This window comes from Aedes aegypti, chromosome 3, assembly GCF_002204515.2.
Source record: "Aedes aegypti strain LVP_AGWG chromosome 3, AaegL5.0 Primary Assembly, whole genome shotgun sequence".
Taxonomy (NCBI): domain Eukaryota; kingdom Metazoa; phylum Arthropoda; class Insecta; order Diptera; family Culicidae; genus Aedes; species Aedes aegypti.
This window is the reverse complement of record NC_035109.1, coordinates 271,030,522-271,048,821: the sequence shown is the minus strand read 5'-3', so window position 1 is coordinate 271,048,821 and position 18,300 is coordinate 271,030,522. Positions and strand designations below refer to the sequence as shown.

At 38.8% G+C, this 18,300-nt stretch overlaps 1 protein-coding gene across 2 annotated transcripts in view; it reads left to right on the top strand.

The window, feature by feature from the left end:
- LOC5564719 (lysine-specific demethylase 8) overlaps positions 1-12,753 on the top strand; it is a 31,804-nt gene extending 19,051 nt beyond the window's left edge. For both annotated transcript variants that reach the window (XM_021852113.1, XM_001649030.2), the window contains exons 4-5: positions 5,896-6,310; positions 12,414-12,753. In XM_021852113.1, the coding sequence (XP_021707805.1) occupies positions 5,896-6,310; positions 12,414-12,671 (673 nt within the window). In that variant the 3' untranslated portion in view covers positions 12,672-12,753. The remainder of the gene's footprint in view (positions 1-5,895; positions 6,311-12,413) is intronic.
- Positions 12,754-18,300: the final 5,547 nt, after the last annotated feature.

Here is an 18,300-nt window from a genome sequence, read left to right as displayed (position 1 = left end):
CACCTCGTCGTACATGACATTCCATAACACCGGGCCCAGGATGGAACCTTGCGGGACTCCTGAGGTTATGTGAAAGCACTTCCGACCCACCTCTGTGTCATAGACTAATACCCGATTCTGGAAGTAACTTCCGAGAATCTTGTACAGGTACTCGGGTATCCCCAGACGCAGGAGCGCATCGGCAATAGCCGCCCAACTGGCACTATTAAATGCGTTCCTTACATCCAGAGTCACTACTGCGCAGTAGCGAATCCCCCTCCTCTTACGCTGGAGTGCTATCTCAGCGGTTTTCTTAACCGTCAGAATAGCGTCTACGGTGGACTTCCCTTTCCGGAAGCCGAACTGGTTGCTTGAGAGACCATTTACACTCTCAGTGTACCTCAACAGTCTGTTGAGGATGATCTTCTCGAGCACCTTCCCCGCCGTGTCAATCAAGCATATTGGTCTATACGCCGACGGGTCACCAGGTGGTTTCCCCGCCTTTGGCAATAGTACCAGGCTCTGCCTCTTCCACGCATCTGGAAATACTCCCTCGTCCAGGCATATCTGCATAGCAGATCTGAACATACCGGGAGCCTCCAAGATTGCGACTTTGAGGGCCAGGTTTGGAACTCCGTCCGGACCTGGTGCCTTCCCCATGCTTAGGGATTTTGCAATCCCTACAAGTTCCTCATCGGTTACTCTATCCTCATCGCCAGCCCCAATCCCCGGCTGTCCTACAAAAGGAGGCCATGGGCTAGGGTTGTGGCGCGGAAAGAGCCCCTCGATGATCCCCTCCAGCATCTGTGGAGATTGCTCCGTAGGAGTAATTGCACCTCTTGTCTTCGCCATAACGATCCTGTAGGCATCACCCCACGGGTTCGCGTTGGCACTCTGACAGAGTCTCTCAAAGCAGGCCTTTTTGCTTGCCCTTATCTCGGACTTCAGCGCGACTTTGGCAGCGGTGAACACCGCCCGTCGTTCTTCACGCTCCTGCTCGGTACGTGCTCGCTGCATCCGCCTCCTGGCCCGTAGGCAGGCACGGCGCAGGTTCGCAATTGCTTGAGTCCACCAGTACGTCGGTGGTCTCCCATTTCTAGGGTGGACTTTCCTAGGCATGGTCGCATCGCACGCACGCGAAAGCACCGCTACCAGTTCGTCCCCGCTTAGGCCGAGTAGGTTACGCTCACGACGGAGCGCCTCCCTAAGTACTTCATCATTGAAGTACGATGTCTTCCACCTACGAGGGCTTGGCCTTGACCTAGCCGCTTCCTCAACCCGCTGCCTGCTGTTGTTGTAGTCGATACTGTAGCGAACCGCCAGGTGGTCGCTATGAGTGTAGGCATTGTCTACCCTCCAGTTCGAACTACTCGTTAGGCCAGGACTACAAAAAGTAACGTCGATAATCGACTCCGCTCCGTTTCGGCTGAAGGTACTTTTGGTACCAACATTAGCCAGATCGACATCTAGCACGGCCAGTGCCTCTAGCAGGATTTGACCTCGCTGGTTCGTATAATACCAAGCAGGCGGAAAGCAGCGCGATGTAACTCTACCCAAGCCCGAGGATGGAAAACAGCGCGCTTCGACGGCGAAGTATTCACTGCAGCCCTGAGGCGTGAACGGAACACTCTGGACCAGGGTTCTGAATTTTTGTATCAATGATGCGAAATCTACGATTTTTCGCACGAAAGGAGAATGCTTTTTTCGCTTCCTCGCGTGAACATCTTTTATCGCTCACACTAATTTTCCCTGGAGCTACGATGGAGGATAACCGAAAATCACTCCACTCTGTGGATAATTTGTTTTTCACTCCATCATATTTTCGCTCACCAACTGCTCCCGAGAATTATCACTTGTGGATAAACAAAAACTAGTGCCGGCGACGGGATTCGAACCTAGAACAATGCTAAAAACAACCGCGATGCGTGCACGCTAACCATGCTACCACACCAACTTGACGAAAGGAGTGGTTAATTTGGAGCATAAAAGCAACTGCTGCTCGTGGCGATGGATACAGGAAAAATTCTCCATGGATCGGAGAAAGAGAAAACAAACTTCTCACTGCTGCGGAAATGTGCAATTATCTATTTTCGCTTTGTTTTGTGGACGGATAAAATCGCTGAAAATTGCTGTGAGGGATAAATCCATTATCGTGAGAGTGACTGAGAATTCGGAAGCCTGCTCTGGACCTAACCGGTGAAGAGCTAGTTGCTGTGATATCACGAGCGTGTGATGCTTCCATGCCGAGAAAAGCCCCTCCTAGAGAGAACAGGCCGCCGGTGTACTGGTGGTGCGAATCAATTGCAAATCTTCGAGCAATCTGCCTTCGGGCTAGACGAAGAATGCAACGCGCACGCACAGAAGCACAAAGAGAGAAACGCGGTGCAGCATTCAGAGAGGCAAAGTTGGCTCTCAAAAAGGAAATCAAGAGTCGTAAACGGGCATGCTTTGAAAGTCTATGCGGTCATCGGCTAATACCAAATGTGTCAGATTGGTATAGTAGAAACCATGGGGAAGTGACGCAGTTTTTGTCAGGACATGGTTGATATAGACAGTACCTGCATAGATTTGAGCACTCAGAATCTCTTGCGTGCCCCAATTGTGCTGGTGTGGAGGAAACAGCGGAGCATGTCGTGTTTGATTGTCCCCGTTTCATTGTTGTGAGAGGTCGCATGCTCACTACATGCGGAGGGGACACCTCCCCCGACAATATAATAGAGAGAATGTGTGCGGATGCCGAGTGCTGGAATGCAGTAACTACGGCTGTCACTTACATTATGTTAGAATTGCAGCGCCTATGGCGCGCCGACCAAGAGTTGGCTGCAGAGGATTAGCCCTCCCCGAAGAAATACCGTAAGGTGGTGCCGGGGCGATAAGGGTCTGAGTCCAAGGGTCATGTCGATGCACTGTTTACAACTTGAGCAATTCTAAAAGAATTGCTCAAGCACAGTGCATAGGCTTGTTTTAGCGGGTCGTTGTTGGTGCGTCATCCCCGCATTCTCTGAGTTACCTTCTCAGGGGAACTGTTTGCAGATTTCCCCCTTGTAAAAAACAAAAAACACTACTTGCTAATGACGTACTGGACGAGATTTTTACAGTTCGGGCTTTCTTAATATTATTACGTCAAAAATTATTCACGGAATTTAAATTACAATTGCGATTCAAATTATAAAAAAATCGCTATTCCAATAAATTTTCATAGACCAATTTGTAAATATTTTTAATACTGTAGACCCTACTAGTGTTCCATTAGTCAGAAGCTATTCATCTAAGTACCATTGATTCACTGCTTGATTTTGTTCGAAAAATGATGGAAATAAATGGTTTTGTCTAAAATTTAGGCTCTCTTGCACCGATAGTAAACCTATAGTCTTGCCTATAGTGGTAGCACTACTAAGAGAAACTATTTTCTATTAAACAAAATTGAAATTTCTTACGCGCCATACAAATTATTTTTTATTTTCATACAAAAAATCTTACTAGGGGGTAGGGGTGGGGGTAAGGTTGGTGTTCTATGAACCGCCAAAATTCTCTTACATAATTAATAAGCCGCCCCTAAGTTAACCACGAAAATGGTAGTTTCAACCGTACATTTCTTTGCAAGTACAGATTTGTTTGGATTTTTTGCGGAGGAATGTTTGGAAGAACAGTTAAAAATATTCCTCGATGAAGATTTGTACTTTTGTGGCACTCGTTTTTTTAAGGAAAGCAATAAACGAAAAAAAAAATGCTGGGAAGTATTCAGTAATATTGCTTGAAATTTAGTAATCGTCCCTTTCCTTTTCTTCCCTTCAAGTATTTAAATCCTTTAGGATTTACTACAGAAAACTCTTGACAGTTAGCTAGGAGAACACTTAGAGTATTCCCGGTAAAAAAATATTTAAGAATGTAGGATGCAGGAATTGTATGATTAACTTAAAGATTTGTTTAAAATCCGTGAAAAAAGTGGGTTGTTAACGGGTATCCAGTTATTTATGTATCCAGAATCCACGTTAAAAACTGAATTAATCCAAATTTTCGAAATTCTCGGTGTTCTGGAACTATTTTTGAAACGCGTTTGAAATCAATTTGGAAATTACATTTAAATCACACGATAAAATTATGTATACTTAGAAATGTAAGCTTATTCGTGCATCTGCTAGAACTGTATTTTTTTCATCGCCAAACCATTAATTTGTTGAAAAAATCAATGTAAAAGATTGGAGAATGAAAAAACTGGAAAAACTTCTGGGAAAATTGTAATATTTCTCATAGGAACTATCGAAAATCTCTGAAGAATCTCTCTGGAAAGGTTGTAAATTAACCCATCAATGTGTTGCAGGAATAAGCAAATTCTAGAGTAAACTCTTAAAGGTGCAAACAATTTTTGAAACAAAGATCTGGATTTTTTTTTAAATTTCTTTATTAGTATTATTTCAAACATTACATTCATTTCTTATATCTAGGTGTTCTGTGTTATTAGGCAACACTATCATCCTAATTTGATAAAACAAATTTAAGATTTTATTAACATTTTGTTAACAACATATTACATTTCATTTGCCGTAGCAGTTTAGATTTTTTACAGGTGAGTTGATTCCACCTGCTTATAAGAGAAAAAAATATAACGTTTTCAATTTGGATCTGGAAAAATCCTAATCAACACTCTGTAGGAATTCCATGAAAATACGAGAAGGAGTTCATAGATAAATCCTTTATTAAATTCTTTAACAATTTTACGAGTAATATATGAGTAGAACTTCTCAAAGCAATTCCTGATGGACTTCTTGGAAACTCTATAGAGAAGCGCCTAGAGAAGTTTCTGTAGGATTTTCCTGAGCAATCTTCTGAAGTTTGTGAGAAAATAAAACAATCCCGGGATACTCTTATGCATTAAAAATTCAAGTATACCCATATACAATCGAAACACATTCATGCAAACCAAAAACAAACCCTACAACCAAAACATTGTTTCCATTAGAAAACAATCTTAACCAAGCTAATTCCCAAAAAATAAACAAGAAGGAATCCGTGGAAAAGTTATTGAAGGCATCTCTTAGCATGTTTTTGTAAGTTATCCCATAGATGAATTCCCAGAGCGAATGCCTTACTGTTTCTGTAGACGAATTCATATCAAATTCTTTGGAAATTAAAAAATCTGTGGATGAATTCCTAAAGAATACCTTTTTAAAATTAAGCAAAATTATCGAAACATTCTAAAAGGAATCCTTGACGAGACTCCTGGAGATATTTCTGAAGCAATTCCTGGGAAATTTTCTGAAGAAATGCTTAGCTAGAAAAATACTTTGTGAAAATTCGTTGAGGTGGCATCTTTGAAGGATATTCTGAAGAAAAGTCGGAATGAATCCATATACGGAAGATTCACTGAGTACTGGACAAATACTAGGAGAAACTTCTGTAGAAATCTCTGGAGAATGGATGGAAGAAACCATAGAATGATCGATAAATGAATTCTTGGATTCCCTTGTAGAAATGTCGATGAAATTCTTAAAAAAGATCTTGTTAAAAATAAAGTAGAAATTCGTAAAAAGTAGAAACTCTCTCAAGAAAATCAGGAATTCGCGATGCTACTTGAAAGACATTGTGTGGAGTGAAATTCCCTGATAACCAAATTTTGGTTACATACCACTAATATAGAAATTAGTATAGAGCGTATATTTTGGTCTTATCTATCTCCCCCAATCTACAAAGATTATTTACGACCACTATCTCTTAACAACATTAAATTAAAATTTCAAATTGAAATACAGCGCAGCGAAGCATAATGCTTTTAAAACATAAAATTTTATTCGATAAATACCTTCCTACATAATTTTTGCACACATGAGAGCACATACACTAGATAATTCAACGAAACGAAACATTGCATTGGATGACGGAAAACTGCATCATTAATTATCCATCCCTCCCTTTCAGCTCGGAGCACTATGAAAAACGTGAACCCCTTCTGCTCCGGGGTATCATCGACGACTGGCCGGCGATGCAAAAGTGGCACGACCCCAATTATCTCGTTGGGTTGGCAGGTGAACGAACTGTCCCAGTGGAGATGGGTTCTCAATACAGCAGCGAAGACTGGTCCCAGCGGTTGGTTAAGTTTAAAGATTTTATCGTTGACAATTTGAATATCGATGGCAGCGAGAAGCCCAACCAGAACCGTGCCTATTTAGCACAGCATGAGTTATTTGACCAAATTCCAGAGCTGAGGAAGGATATCCATGTGCCGGATTACATTGGTGGAACCGATGTAAACCCCCGGATCAAGGCATGGTTGGGCCCGAAGGGAACCATCTCTCCACTGCACACCGATCCAAGCCACAATCTGCTGTGCCAGGTAGGTTTCATGCTTCCAGTAGGATTTGTAGGGTAATGATGGGCCCCATATCTTCCCAGATACAAATCGGTTTAACTTTTTTCTTTCTGGCACATTTTACACACTAATAAGCTATATAGCTATATAGGCGAATGAAAGTAATAAAGTTTGATACCCGTTTTTGACGAGCAGTTTCCAAAACGTATGCGTAAACTAAATTTTAAAAATTTGTGGCAAAATAGAAAAAAAAAATATTGGGAGTATTGCAAAAAGTTGACCACAACTTTTGTTGAATTTATTATTCGAACAAATTTGCAATACTCACAATATTTTTTTTTCTACTCAATTAAGCCTTACATATGTACATAAGCGGATTTTAAAATGTGGTCCGCGAAGCTTTAACAAGTGCTCCGCGGTACCACACATAATTTGTATCGAAACTATTAAACCAAGTCGAGTCTAGTACACGACACTGAAGACGGCCTTACAGTTAAGGTCGAAATACGCGTATCTGTCAAAGGATACAAACTCTAGTTGAATTAAACAGTATATGTAGTACTAAATTCGGTTTTTTTATCTACTTCTTTTGTTTGATTGAAAATACTCCACATGTGTATCAACTCAGTGATAAAACCTAGTAATCAAACGCTGTTTTACCATCTCTTTCTCTCAGCGTTAGATGAGCCGAATTGTTTGCGATTTCAAAGAATATCTACAAATAAAATTGCATAAATTGCGTTTTATTTTGGCCCACCCACTCCAACTTACCCGATGAAGTCTACACAAATTTAAGTCCAACGAAATAGATGCTTCGCGTAATAATTTTATTGAAAAAATTGCTAGACAAAAGGACTGAAAACATATTGACTATACAAGAGCAACAAATCAACAAAAAGATGATTTATTTTGAAATATATACACTTTTTGCAATGATTGTAATAAGGATTCTTGAAAATTTATGTTTTATTCGAAAAAATCCTAAGAACTTGCAATTTTTTTTTGCTTTTAAAATGATCTTTCAGAAGAAAATAAAACAAAACAAGGTGGCCTAACTTGCACCTTTTCCAATTATACGTCGAATGTATGTAATGTATTGCTTTAGAAACTAGCGTTTTTACATTATTTTTTTACAAGCTGGTAACAGTAAAACCATCAGGTATTTATCATGTTTGTTATCTAAAAAAATCATGTAACCAATACAATATAAATTGCATTTAAAAATGACTCGGACCCATCTTGCCCCCTGACCCATATTGCCTCCTCTTACCGTATATGTGAACATAAATTTAACGATCCTATTTTTACAATAATCAGACTAGACGGTCTCATTATCATGATTCCCTACGCATTTTTTAAATAATTGGAGCGTGATCATAAAAAAAATATTGAGTGATTTGATGCCGTTTATTGGCACCTGTCCAACCAATTTGGGTCGACAGGAATATTAGGCCAATGGAAGAGAACTCGTGTTATTTTCAATTCAATGTTATGCAGGTTGCAATGGCACAAAACAATACCCATTCTTGAGTTTTACTTGCAGAATCGTCGTCGAGAATTTGTGAAGCATACAAACAAGCAGCAGGTAGTCCGAACACAAATCAGTAAAACATGTGCTGCGTATGGCAGCTTAAATACAGTCTATGCTCACCCCAACAAAAGAACCATTGGCCCCCAAACCCTGTAGAGTGGAATCAAAAGTTGACCATTGGCGTGTTCAGATAATATCCTGTAGGTGGCGTTCCATTTCTGTTAGAGTGCTTTTTGATGGCTCAAGCAAGTGAGTTCAGATTTTCTCGTCGCCGGAGTGACTTTTTTTGCACAATGAGCATGTTGATTAAGTAGGTAGCTTATGGCTGCTCAGTCAAGGATGGATGACTTATTTGGTGAGCTCGTTTCATGATTTCTTTTCAATGTATGAACTATTGTCAACAAAACGAATGTCAGTCATATGTATTAATTTATTCAAAGAGACGACAAAAGCTCATGTTCATGTATAACAAAACAAACAGAAACACATACATATTTTTAATTTTTTATAATTTGGTTAGCCATTCACTTCCAGACTAAAACGAGGGGCAAGGTTCTCACCGAATTTATATATTGTGAAAAGTGACTGTTGATGAAACCAGCTCAATAACTTTCCACAAACTCATTTGCTATTAGATAGGTGGTTCGTCATCCTTTTTGTAGACAGGACTCCGGGCTTGTTTTGATGAGTTCAGCTCCTACCCAGTCAACATTTCGGTTGGTATATTATTTACTTTACATCATTATATATGAATCAAATCACTCGTATAAAATGCATGAAAACGCTATATAGACACCAAAGTGGAGGCCATATACGCACTTCGCACGACTTTTTCAGACTTTCCATGGTCAGCAATACGATGCCACAAAATTCCGATAAAAATAAAAAAAAAAGTTTCCAGCGAGACTCGAACACCGGACCTTTGGATTCCTAAACCGGTACCATACCACTACATCACAGACCGCTACATGAATAAGGTGTGATTATTTGCCAACATGAAAAGAAGTTTGCTATACAGCACACACGCTTTGTTGTTCCTTGAAGCCCACCGCCAGAAGATACCGACCTCGGGTGGCAAATTTTGCTAAGTTATTGCGATTTCATTTGATGCTAATCTGCATTGATATATGATCTGTCAGTTTATACAACTTGATGCGATTCTAGATTATACTATTTACGGCATGGTTTGTTGTCAACAAAGTTTGTCGACAATGAATCGTAGTGAAGAATTATATACAATTTGTGTTAACATTTCTCGCATACTCTGAGATAACGCCCTAAAAGCCATTGGTAGCCACGTGTGTAGCTCGTTGTTTCTGAGCACAAGAAATAATAAGCATCCAAACCAACATCACGGGCATGTAGATAATGATCCTTTCTTTCCCATAGCGTTGTTAAAAACATGAAAATCCATTCAAATGCTCAGAAACAACGAGCTACACACATGGTTACCAATGGCTTTTAGGGCGAGATCAGAAGTTACGCGAGATTTATTCGTTTTGATTTGACATATTGTGCGATTCTGATTTTTGGCGTATGAATATGAGTTTTTTTGGCGCACATCCTTATACGATACGTGGTTCACTGGGTACCTACAGCTACCTAATTGTTCTTCAGCTGGTGGATGACATCTTTAACTTTCCCCCTATGTGGGAACTAGCGGTTTCGTTCATCCGTCATGCTGTCTTAGTGATTTCCTCCGCTATCGTGAGCATCCGTGCCTGTGCTATCCGTGCAATTCAGGTGTTCGTCGTAATGCTGTTTCCACCTTTCGATCAACTTTGGTTTGTTCATCAAGAGCGATGCAATTTCTTCACATTCCAGCAGTCCTCAAAAACGTTCAGTTGTTAGTCGAGCTGGATAGTAGCACGGCTGGCGTCGGTACCGTACATCGTTGATGATGGTTGGTTTTTGGCGCAGTTTCGCCATTTCAAGACAGTGGTCAGTGTCAATGGTAATGGTCCATCGTTCGAAATGTTGGCAATGTGTTATTAGGCTGTATTGATTTTGACAAATTTTCGAAATCGCAAAACTGCATAGTCACAGATAGTTTAGCCACTCGGCAAGCGACTTGAAGTTTAGTATGGTAAAATGATTTATTCAGTATGGGGCAACGGACCCTTCCAAAAATAATTATAGAAAAAGTACTTTGAGAACTACTAAAAAAAATTTCCCTAGCTGAAAATTTAGGGAATAAAACAGTGAAAATTTTTCGTTAGAACACAACTTTCTAGTAGCTCTTCAAATAAAATTTGGAAGCATCGAAAAAAATTTACGCATGATTTGCCATTTTTTAATCTGGCATCACGGTGCATTTTGTGTAACACGGTAAAAAATAAGCACCATGCTATCAATAGTTCTGCACTTGGATTTGCACTACTGTTGAATCTTGACAAAATCAAGGTAACAGCACTTGAATTCAACGTTGCATGTTTTGATTTGAAATAAAAAAAAAGTTAAAAATAAACATTTCCGCCTGACCCAGATTTGAACCACTAACCTTCGGAGTGCAGGTCTAGTGTCTTACCTCGACACCAACTCGCATCTGTAGAAAGGGATCGAATTGATCTCAATTACTTTCTACAACGAGCTGTCAATGATTGCTCTCATACAAAAGACATGATGTTCAAAATCAACGACTTTTCACTTCAGAGTCTAGTTCTAGAGACAGTAGAGCAAATCCAAAATTGAAACTCTTTAAATCATGGTGATTAGTGTTTTGAATTGAGTCAAGTGATCAATCTATTCAATCGAACGTGCTGATTTTTTACCGTGTAGGAAAGTGGGTGGCAAAGCCATCTTAGAAGATCACCGCCCGCTGGATGTAGGTGCCAAGTAGTTTTTGAAAATAGTTTTACTTCAATGTTGAATATGTTTGTTATTTTCACTAGATAGAAGAACGGTGTCTTCAGCAAAGTTATTACCAAGTTCAAGGACTACCCCTTGGAGAGCCTATGTTTTAGGAATTCAACCGCTAGGCGGCGCTAGTGAACATACAGACTATGCACAAACTCTACAGATATATGCTGGTATCTCAAGATCCCGATCATTTAGAAGGACGATTTCTTCGACAAGTTTGTTCAGGTTGAAAATTACTGTCAATTAAACATTTTGTAATCCAAGATAGCGGCCTGCAAAACAAGATGGCGACTTCCGGTCCATAAAAATCATTGTTTCTCAAGATCCTGATCATTTAGAAGAAAGATTTCTTCGACAAGTTTGTTCAAGTTGACAATTGCTGTCAATTAAACATTTTGGAATCCAAGATGGCGGCCTAGAAATCAAGATGGCGACTTCCGGTTCATGAAAATCATTGTATCACAATCCTGATCATTTAGAAGCATGATTTTTTCTACAAGTTTGTTCATGTTGAAAATTACTGTCAATTAAACATTTTAGAACAAGATGGTGATTTCCGGTTCATGAAAATCATTGTATCTTAAGGTCCAGATCGTTTAGAAGTATGATTTCTTCGACAAGTTTGTCCAGGTTGGAAATTGCTTTCAATTGAACATTTTGGAATCCAAGATGGCGGCCTAGAAAACAAGATGGCGACTTCCGGTTCATGAAAATCATTGTATCTTAAGATCCTGATCATGTAAAAGAAATATTTCTTCGACAAGTTTTTCCAGCTTGAAAATTGCTGTCAATTGAACATTTTGGAATCCAAGATGGTGGCGTAGAAAACAAGATGGCGACTTCCGGTTCATGGAAATCATTGTATCTCAAGATCCTGATCATTTAGGAGGAAGATTTCTTCGACAAGTTTGTTCAGATTGAAAATTGCTGTCAATTATTTTTTTTTGGAATCCAATATGGCGGTCTAGAAAATAAGATGGCGACTTTTGGTTCAGTAAAATCCTTGTATCCCAAGATCATGATAATTAAGAAGTATGATTTTTTCTAAAAGTCTGTCCAGGTTGAAAATTGTTGTCAATTGAACATTTTGGAATCCAAGATGGCGGCATAAAAAAAGATGGCGACTTCTGGTTCATGAAAATTATTGTATAATTATTGTAGAAAACAAGATGGCGACTTCCGATTCATGACAACTATTTTATCTCAAGGTCCTGATCATTTTCAGATAAATAGAAATTTTTAGTTTTATTTATTTTTGGAAGGGTCCCCATACTGAGTAAATCATTTACCCTTACTAAACTTCAATTCGCTTGCCGAGTAGCTAAACGTTTTTTAGAATTTTTAAATTTTGCAGGGTTTCGTTTGGGCCCATTTGCTACCAATTGTGGCTATGCGGTTTTTCGATTTCAAAAATTTGCCTTTCAGTCTGCTATGGTGATCTCCAGGTGTAGCAATACGGAAGGCTGAGCTGGAATTAGGTGCTATGAGACTATTGTCTCTAATATGAGTGCAACGTTTGAGCTCCATATATTTTATAGATCCCATGAAATATAGCAAGTAATCCCGTAACCCTACTACAAACCTATGCACGCTAGTGAATGCGAGCAACATACATCTCGTGCATCATCTAAATATTTATTTTCTTTTTCTTGTTTTTTTTTTGCACGTTTTCGCCTGGAAAACCACAACACCTATTCACCACAACTCGGAACATGTGTGCTACACGTAAACACACAGGTATTCGGAAGTAAAACAATTATTTTGGCTTCTCCCGAGGACACCCCGAATCTGTACCCACACGAGCATTTCATCCTAGCCAACACATCCCGGGTGGACATGAGGAACGTGGACTACGATCAGTTTCCCCTGGTGCGAGCGGTTAGATTGCGTCGACTGGTGCTTCGTCGCGGTGAGGTCCTGTACATCCCTCCGGGATGGTGGCATTACGTGGAATCTTTGGCGCCAAGTTTTTCCGTCAGCTTTTGGTTTGACTAGCAGTATTGATAAGAACAGTTGTTTTTAAATATTATATGTATAAATAGACCATTATCTCAATCTTCGTTGGTTTGCTATTGAAGCTCAAGTGTTTGATATTAAAGAGAATAGTTGAAAACAATTAACCTTTTTCCTTCTTTTCAACTCCCACAGTCTGTTAGGGTGCGGCTAACTAGACTTACTATTTCTTTAGTTTATTGCCTTTAAGGGGGTAGGATTCGTCATTGATTTCAGAATTTTCAAAAGCAGTTTTTTGTCCAAAATAAAAAAAAAATCTTCAACCAAAACACGGTGGACACATTTTCATCGAATAATTGTTAGTTTTAAACAGAAAAACAGAACAAATATTATGCCCACAAAGGTTCATGCACATAATACGTCACGCTCTAAGGGGGAGGGATTCAGGCACAGCGTGACAAGCCTAGCAACATTTTTAAAGCTCTTATACAAAAAGCGAGACAAGCGGGGAAGGGGGTTCAAAAACTCCCAATTTAGCGTGACATAATTTGTGTACCATCTCCTACAGTCACGCTTTAAAAATCATACAGCTTTCCCCAAGTAACCATATAGCACTTTAATTCGCCTTGCGTGCTAATATAGTGCTATTTTAGAGCTGACATGCCCTTTATTAGTCGTATAATAGCCCTATAAGCTCAAAAAGGCGAATTAGCGGGCTAGTGGTTACTTGGGTCAAGCAATAGGTTGACTTAAATTTTTTGTTCCAAATCGTGTTTCAGTCAATCTAAATCTATTTAAATGTCGTGAAGTAAGCTAAGTACCATCCATGGAAATTGGAATATCCTGTTTCAGTATTTCATTTTAGACTGAACAAAACGTTTCGCGAGTTGTTTGGAATCATTATACATGTTTTCAAATCATCTTGATTCTTTCAAATCTTTAGATGAGATTCTAATTATTCTTAAGCGTTAAATTACAAATATGTTTAGTCGTGATTTGCGGGGTCTCCAAAATGTGGAGGCACGGAGACCATGGCCCTCTCGGCTTCACGTAAATACGGATCTGCTGACGTTAGAAGGGTTAAAAGACAGAAAATTGTCAATAATATTGAATGGAATGTTAATGAGTCGAGATTGAAACTTTAAAAGCACTTGCATTACTCGTGTTTCTGCGCGTTTTCAAAATTTCGGCTTTACAACAATCTGCGTTTCGATCTTATCTACTCATGTATCTACCTTTTTTCGAAATCATGCCTTATTTTTTGGTCTTCTGAAGTGAGATCAATCGGATGTTGTAGAACATCTTCATTATTCATCTACTTTTTGTTTTATAATAATAACGGCATAATTTTGAATGTAACCTTCCTAAACCTTACCACCCAAGAGCCCCATTGCAATGCATTGTAGGCGGAAATTTTAACGCTTCCCTGATACTAATAGCAGAAATTGAAGACAACTATTGTTGCACAAACTTTCAAGCTATTGCACTGAAAATTCGGTAATAAAATCATAGTATTTTTATGCATTTCATTTTCACAATCATGTAACTACTTGTAACTACTACTACTTTCAAATCTTTAGATGAGATTCTAATTATTCTTAAGCGTTAAATTACAAATATGTTTAGTCGTGATTTGCGGGGTCTCCAAAATGTGGAGGCACGTAGACCATGGCCCTCTCGGCTTCACGTAAATACGGATCTGCTAACGTTAGAAGGGTTAAAAGACAGAAAATTGTCAATAATATTGAATGGAATGTTAATGAGTCGAGATTGAAACTTTAAAAGCACTTGCATTACTCGTGTTTCTGCGCGTTTTCAAAATTTCGGCTTTACAACAATCTGCGTTTCGATCTTATCTACTCATGTATCTACCTTTTTTCGAAATCATGCCTTATTTTTTGGTCTTCTGAAGTGAGATCAATCGGATGTTGTAGAACATCTTCATTATTCATCTACTTTTTGTTTTATAATAATAACGGCATAATTTTGAATGTAACCTTCCTAAACCCAAGACTTATCACCCTAGAGCCCCATTGCAATGCATTGTAGGCGGAAATTTTAACGCTTCCCTGATACTAATAGCAGAAATTGAAGACAACTATTGTTGCACAAACTTTCAAGCTATTGCATTGAAAATTCGGTAATAAAATCATAGTATTTTTATGCATTTCATTTTCACAATTATGTAACTACTTTTGGTCGATAGTTTGTTTTTGAAAGTTATATGAAATGTCATTTAAGATTTAAATAATTAATCATAAAAGAGAAATGGGTGAGAGTAACTGACCAAAGATGTGGTAGACGAAACTAGTCACGAATTATCAATTTTAGGAAATTTGGAAAATTAGTCACGCCCTACTGCTCATGCGCTGAGCACAGAATCACACCAAGAATCTAAGAGTGGATAATTATTAATTCACACTTTGAAAAGAACTGTTTGAATTGAATATCGAGCTTCCTAACGCTCTAAGGGGGAGGGATTCAGGCACAGCGTGACAAGCCTAACAACGTTTTTAAAGCTCTTATACAAAAAGCGAGACAAGCGGGGAAGGGGGTTCAAAAACTCCCAATTTAGCGTGACATAATTTGTGTACCATCTCCTACAGTCACGCTTTAAAAATCATACAGCTTTCCCCAAGTAACCATATAGCACTTTAATTCGCCTTGCGTGCTAATATAGTGCTATTTTAGAGCTGACATGCCCTTTATTAGTCGTATAATAGCCCTATAAGCTCAAAAAGGCGAATTAGCGGGCTAGTGGTTACTTGGGTCAAGCAATAGGTTGACTTAAATTTTTTGTTCCAAATCGTGTTTCAGTCAATCTAAATCTATTTAAATGTCGTGAAGTAAGCTAAGTACCATCCATGGAAATTGGAATATCCTGTTTCAGTATTTCATTTTAGACTGAACAAAACGTTTCGCGAGTTGTTTGGAATCATTATACATGTTTTCAAATCATCTTGATTCTTTCAAATCTTTAGATGAGATTCTAATTATTCTTAAGCGTTAAATTACAAATATGTTTAGTCGTGATTTGCGGGGTCTCCAAAATGTGGAGGCACGGAGACCATGGCCCTCTCGGCTTCACGTAAATACGGATCTGCTGACGTTAGAAGGGTTAAAAGACAGAAAATTGTCAATAATATTGAATGGAATGTTAATGAGTCGAGATTGAAACTTTAAAAGCACTTGCATTACTCGTGTTTCTGCGCGTTTTCAAAATTTCGGCTTTACAACAATCTGCGTTTCGATCTTATCTACTCATGTATCTACCTTTTTTCGAAATCATGCCTTATTTTTTGGTCTTCTGAAGTGAGATCAATCGGATGTTGTAGAACATCTTCATTATTCATCTACTTTTTGTTTTATAATAATAACGGCATAATTTTGAATGTAACCTTCCTAAACCCAAGACTTATCACCCTAGAGCCCCATTGCAATGCATTGTAGGCGGAAATTTTAACGCTTCCCTGATACTAATAGCAGAAATTGAAGACAACTATTGTTGCACAAACTTTCAAGCTATTGCATTGAAAATTCGGTAATAAAATCATAGTATTTTTATGCATTTCATTTTCACAATTATGTAACTACTTTTGGTCGATAGTTTGTTTTTGAAAGTTATATGAAATGTCATTTAAGATTTAAATAATTAATCATAAAAGAGAAATGGGTGAGAGTAACTGACCAAAGATGTGGTAGACGAAACTAGTCACGAATTATCAATTTTAGGAAATTTGGAAAATTAGTCACGCCCTACTGCTCATGCGCTGAGCACAGAATCACACCAAGAATCTAAGAGTGGATAATTATTAATTCACACTTTGAAAAGAACTGTTTGAATTGAATATCGAACTTCCACACGGATGAGAGATATCGAGTGATGTGTGCATTGTTTGTAGATAGGTGATTCGACAATAAAAATTTAAAATTTCATCCTACTTTGAGGATTTCCGCTATACTTTGTGTTTCGACTGAGCATACTATGGGCTAACGTATGTTTTTTTCCTAAAGAAGTATAATTTTTGAGTTGTTTGAGAATATTATACATTGTGTTAGAAAACATCATGGAAATTGTCTAGAATTTTCGATGGTTCTTTTTTCAGGAAAAAGTCCTAAGATTTCATCAAACATTGCTCAAGAAGTTTTCCGAGAGGAATCCTACAGGAGTTCTACTACAGGTACTTTTTCTGGGACGCTCCTAGAAATTCCTTTTTGAAGTTTTTACTTTAAAACAAAGAGTTAAATTATGAATTGTACAAGGATTTTTTCTAAAGCTTTGTAAAGTTTTAAAGTACTCTGAGAATTACGTTCGAAGTTAAGCAAAAGTTTTTTAAAGTCTTCCAAAAAATCCATTAATGACAACTCCATAAGTTTCTCTAAATATTAAAAAAGTCTTTATGATATGCCCTTCTACAATTCAAACAGCATTCCCCTAGACATTATTTGAGGTACCCTGCTGAAAAGTCTCTGGAAATCAAGAATTCATCCTTTAACTTTAAGGATAATTTTTAATCAAATTATTTCTTTATAAGGTATCAAATAAATATCAAATAGTGGGATGTATCAACATGAATTCTGCGATGAACCAAGGAATACGCCTAAAGGTAGGCAATTTCCTAAGGGATTTCTTCATTCTTAACAGTAATTCGTTAATGTTGCCTAATTGGACATACTTTGACAACTAAAATTTTGACTAAAATTTTGACAACGGAATCGTTTTCGGCTATGCAATTTTTAGTAAGAACCGCATTTTCTTTGCTCATATCGTTTACAGAACTTATGTGAGACATGAATCTTCGGTAGTGTCATCCTTAACCATTGAAATCATTGTTTCGAAAAGTTGACAAATTTACGCATAAGGTAAACGCAATTTTCGCAAAAATCTTCACTTTTATTAGCTTATGAATATATGACAGAGAAGCACCATTCGTGATTTGGAAATGTTCCATCAATACGAGATGAGTCATTCCGATCAATGTTACCCCGCTGATCAATGATACCCCGGATTACGGTAATAAAAACAAAATGCTTGAAGAATTTTCGTCAGAAATCCCACAGCCCTCACTCCGGAAGTACTGATGATGATAAAGACGCTTTTTACGTGCAGCTCGAACGCGAGTACGACAGCTGCCCTTGGGCTTGCCACGACGTCAAAATCATCATAGGATATTTACCGATACACACCTGGAGATCACCACAGCAGACAGAATCGCAAATCGACCACGTTCTGATTGATGGACGGCACTTCTCCGACATTATCGACGTCAGGACCTATCGTGGCGGTAACATCGACTCTGTCCACTATCTGGTAATGATTAAACTTCTCCGTCGTTAACAACGTACGGTGCCGACGGCTGCCCCGGTATGACCTAGAGCGGCTTAAGCAACCGGATGTCGCAACTGCACACGCGCAGCACCTCGGAAGAGGGTGAGCTGGATGAAGCCACTCTTGAGGACTGCTGGAGAACAGTGAAAGCAACCATCAACAATGCAGCTGAGAGCAAAGTCGGGTACGTGGGACGGAGTCGACGGAACGATTGGTTTGACGAGGAATGAAGGCAAATTCTGGAGAAGAATGCAGCGCAGGCAGTCATGCTGCAGAAGACACAACAGCTGTGCCGGTCTCAAGAAACACGTAAGTTCTATCAGAAGCTTAAGTCGAGATGTG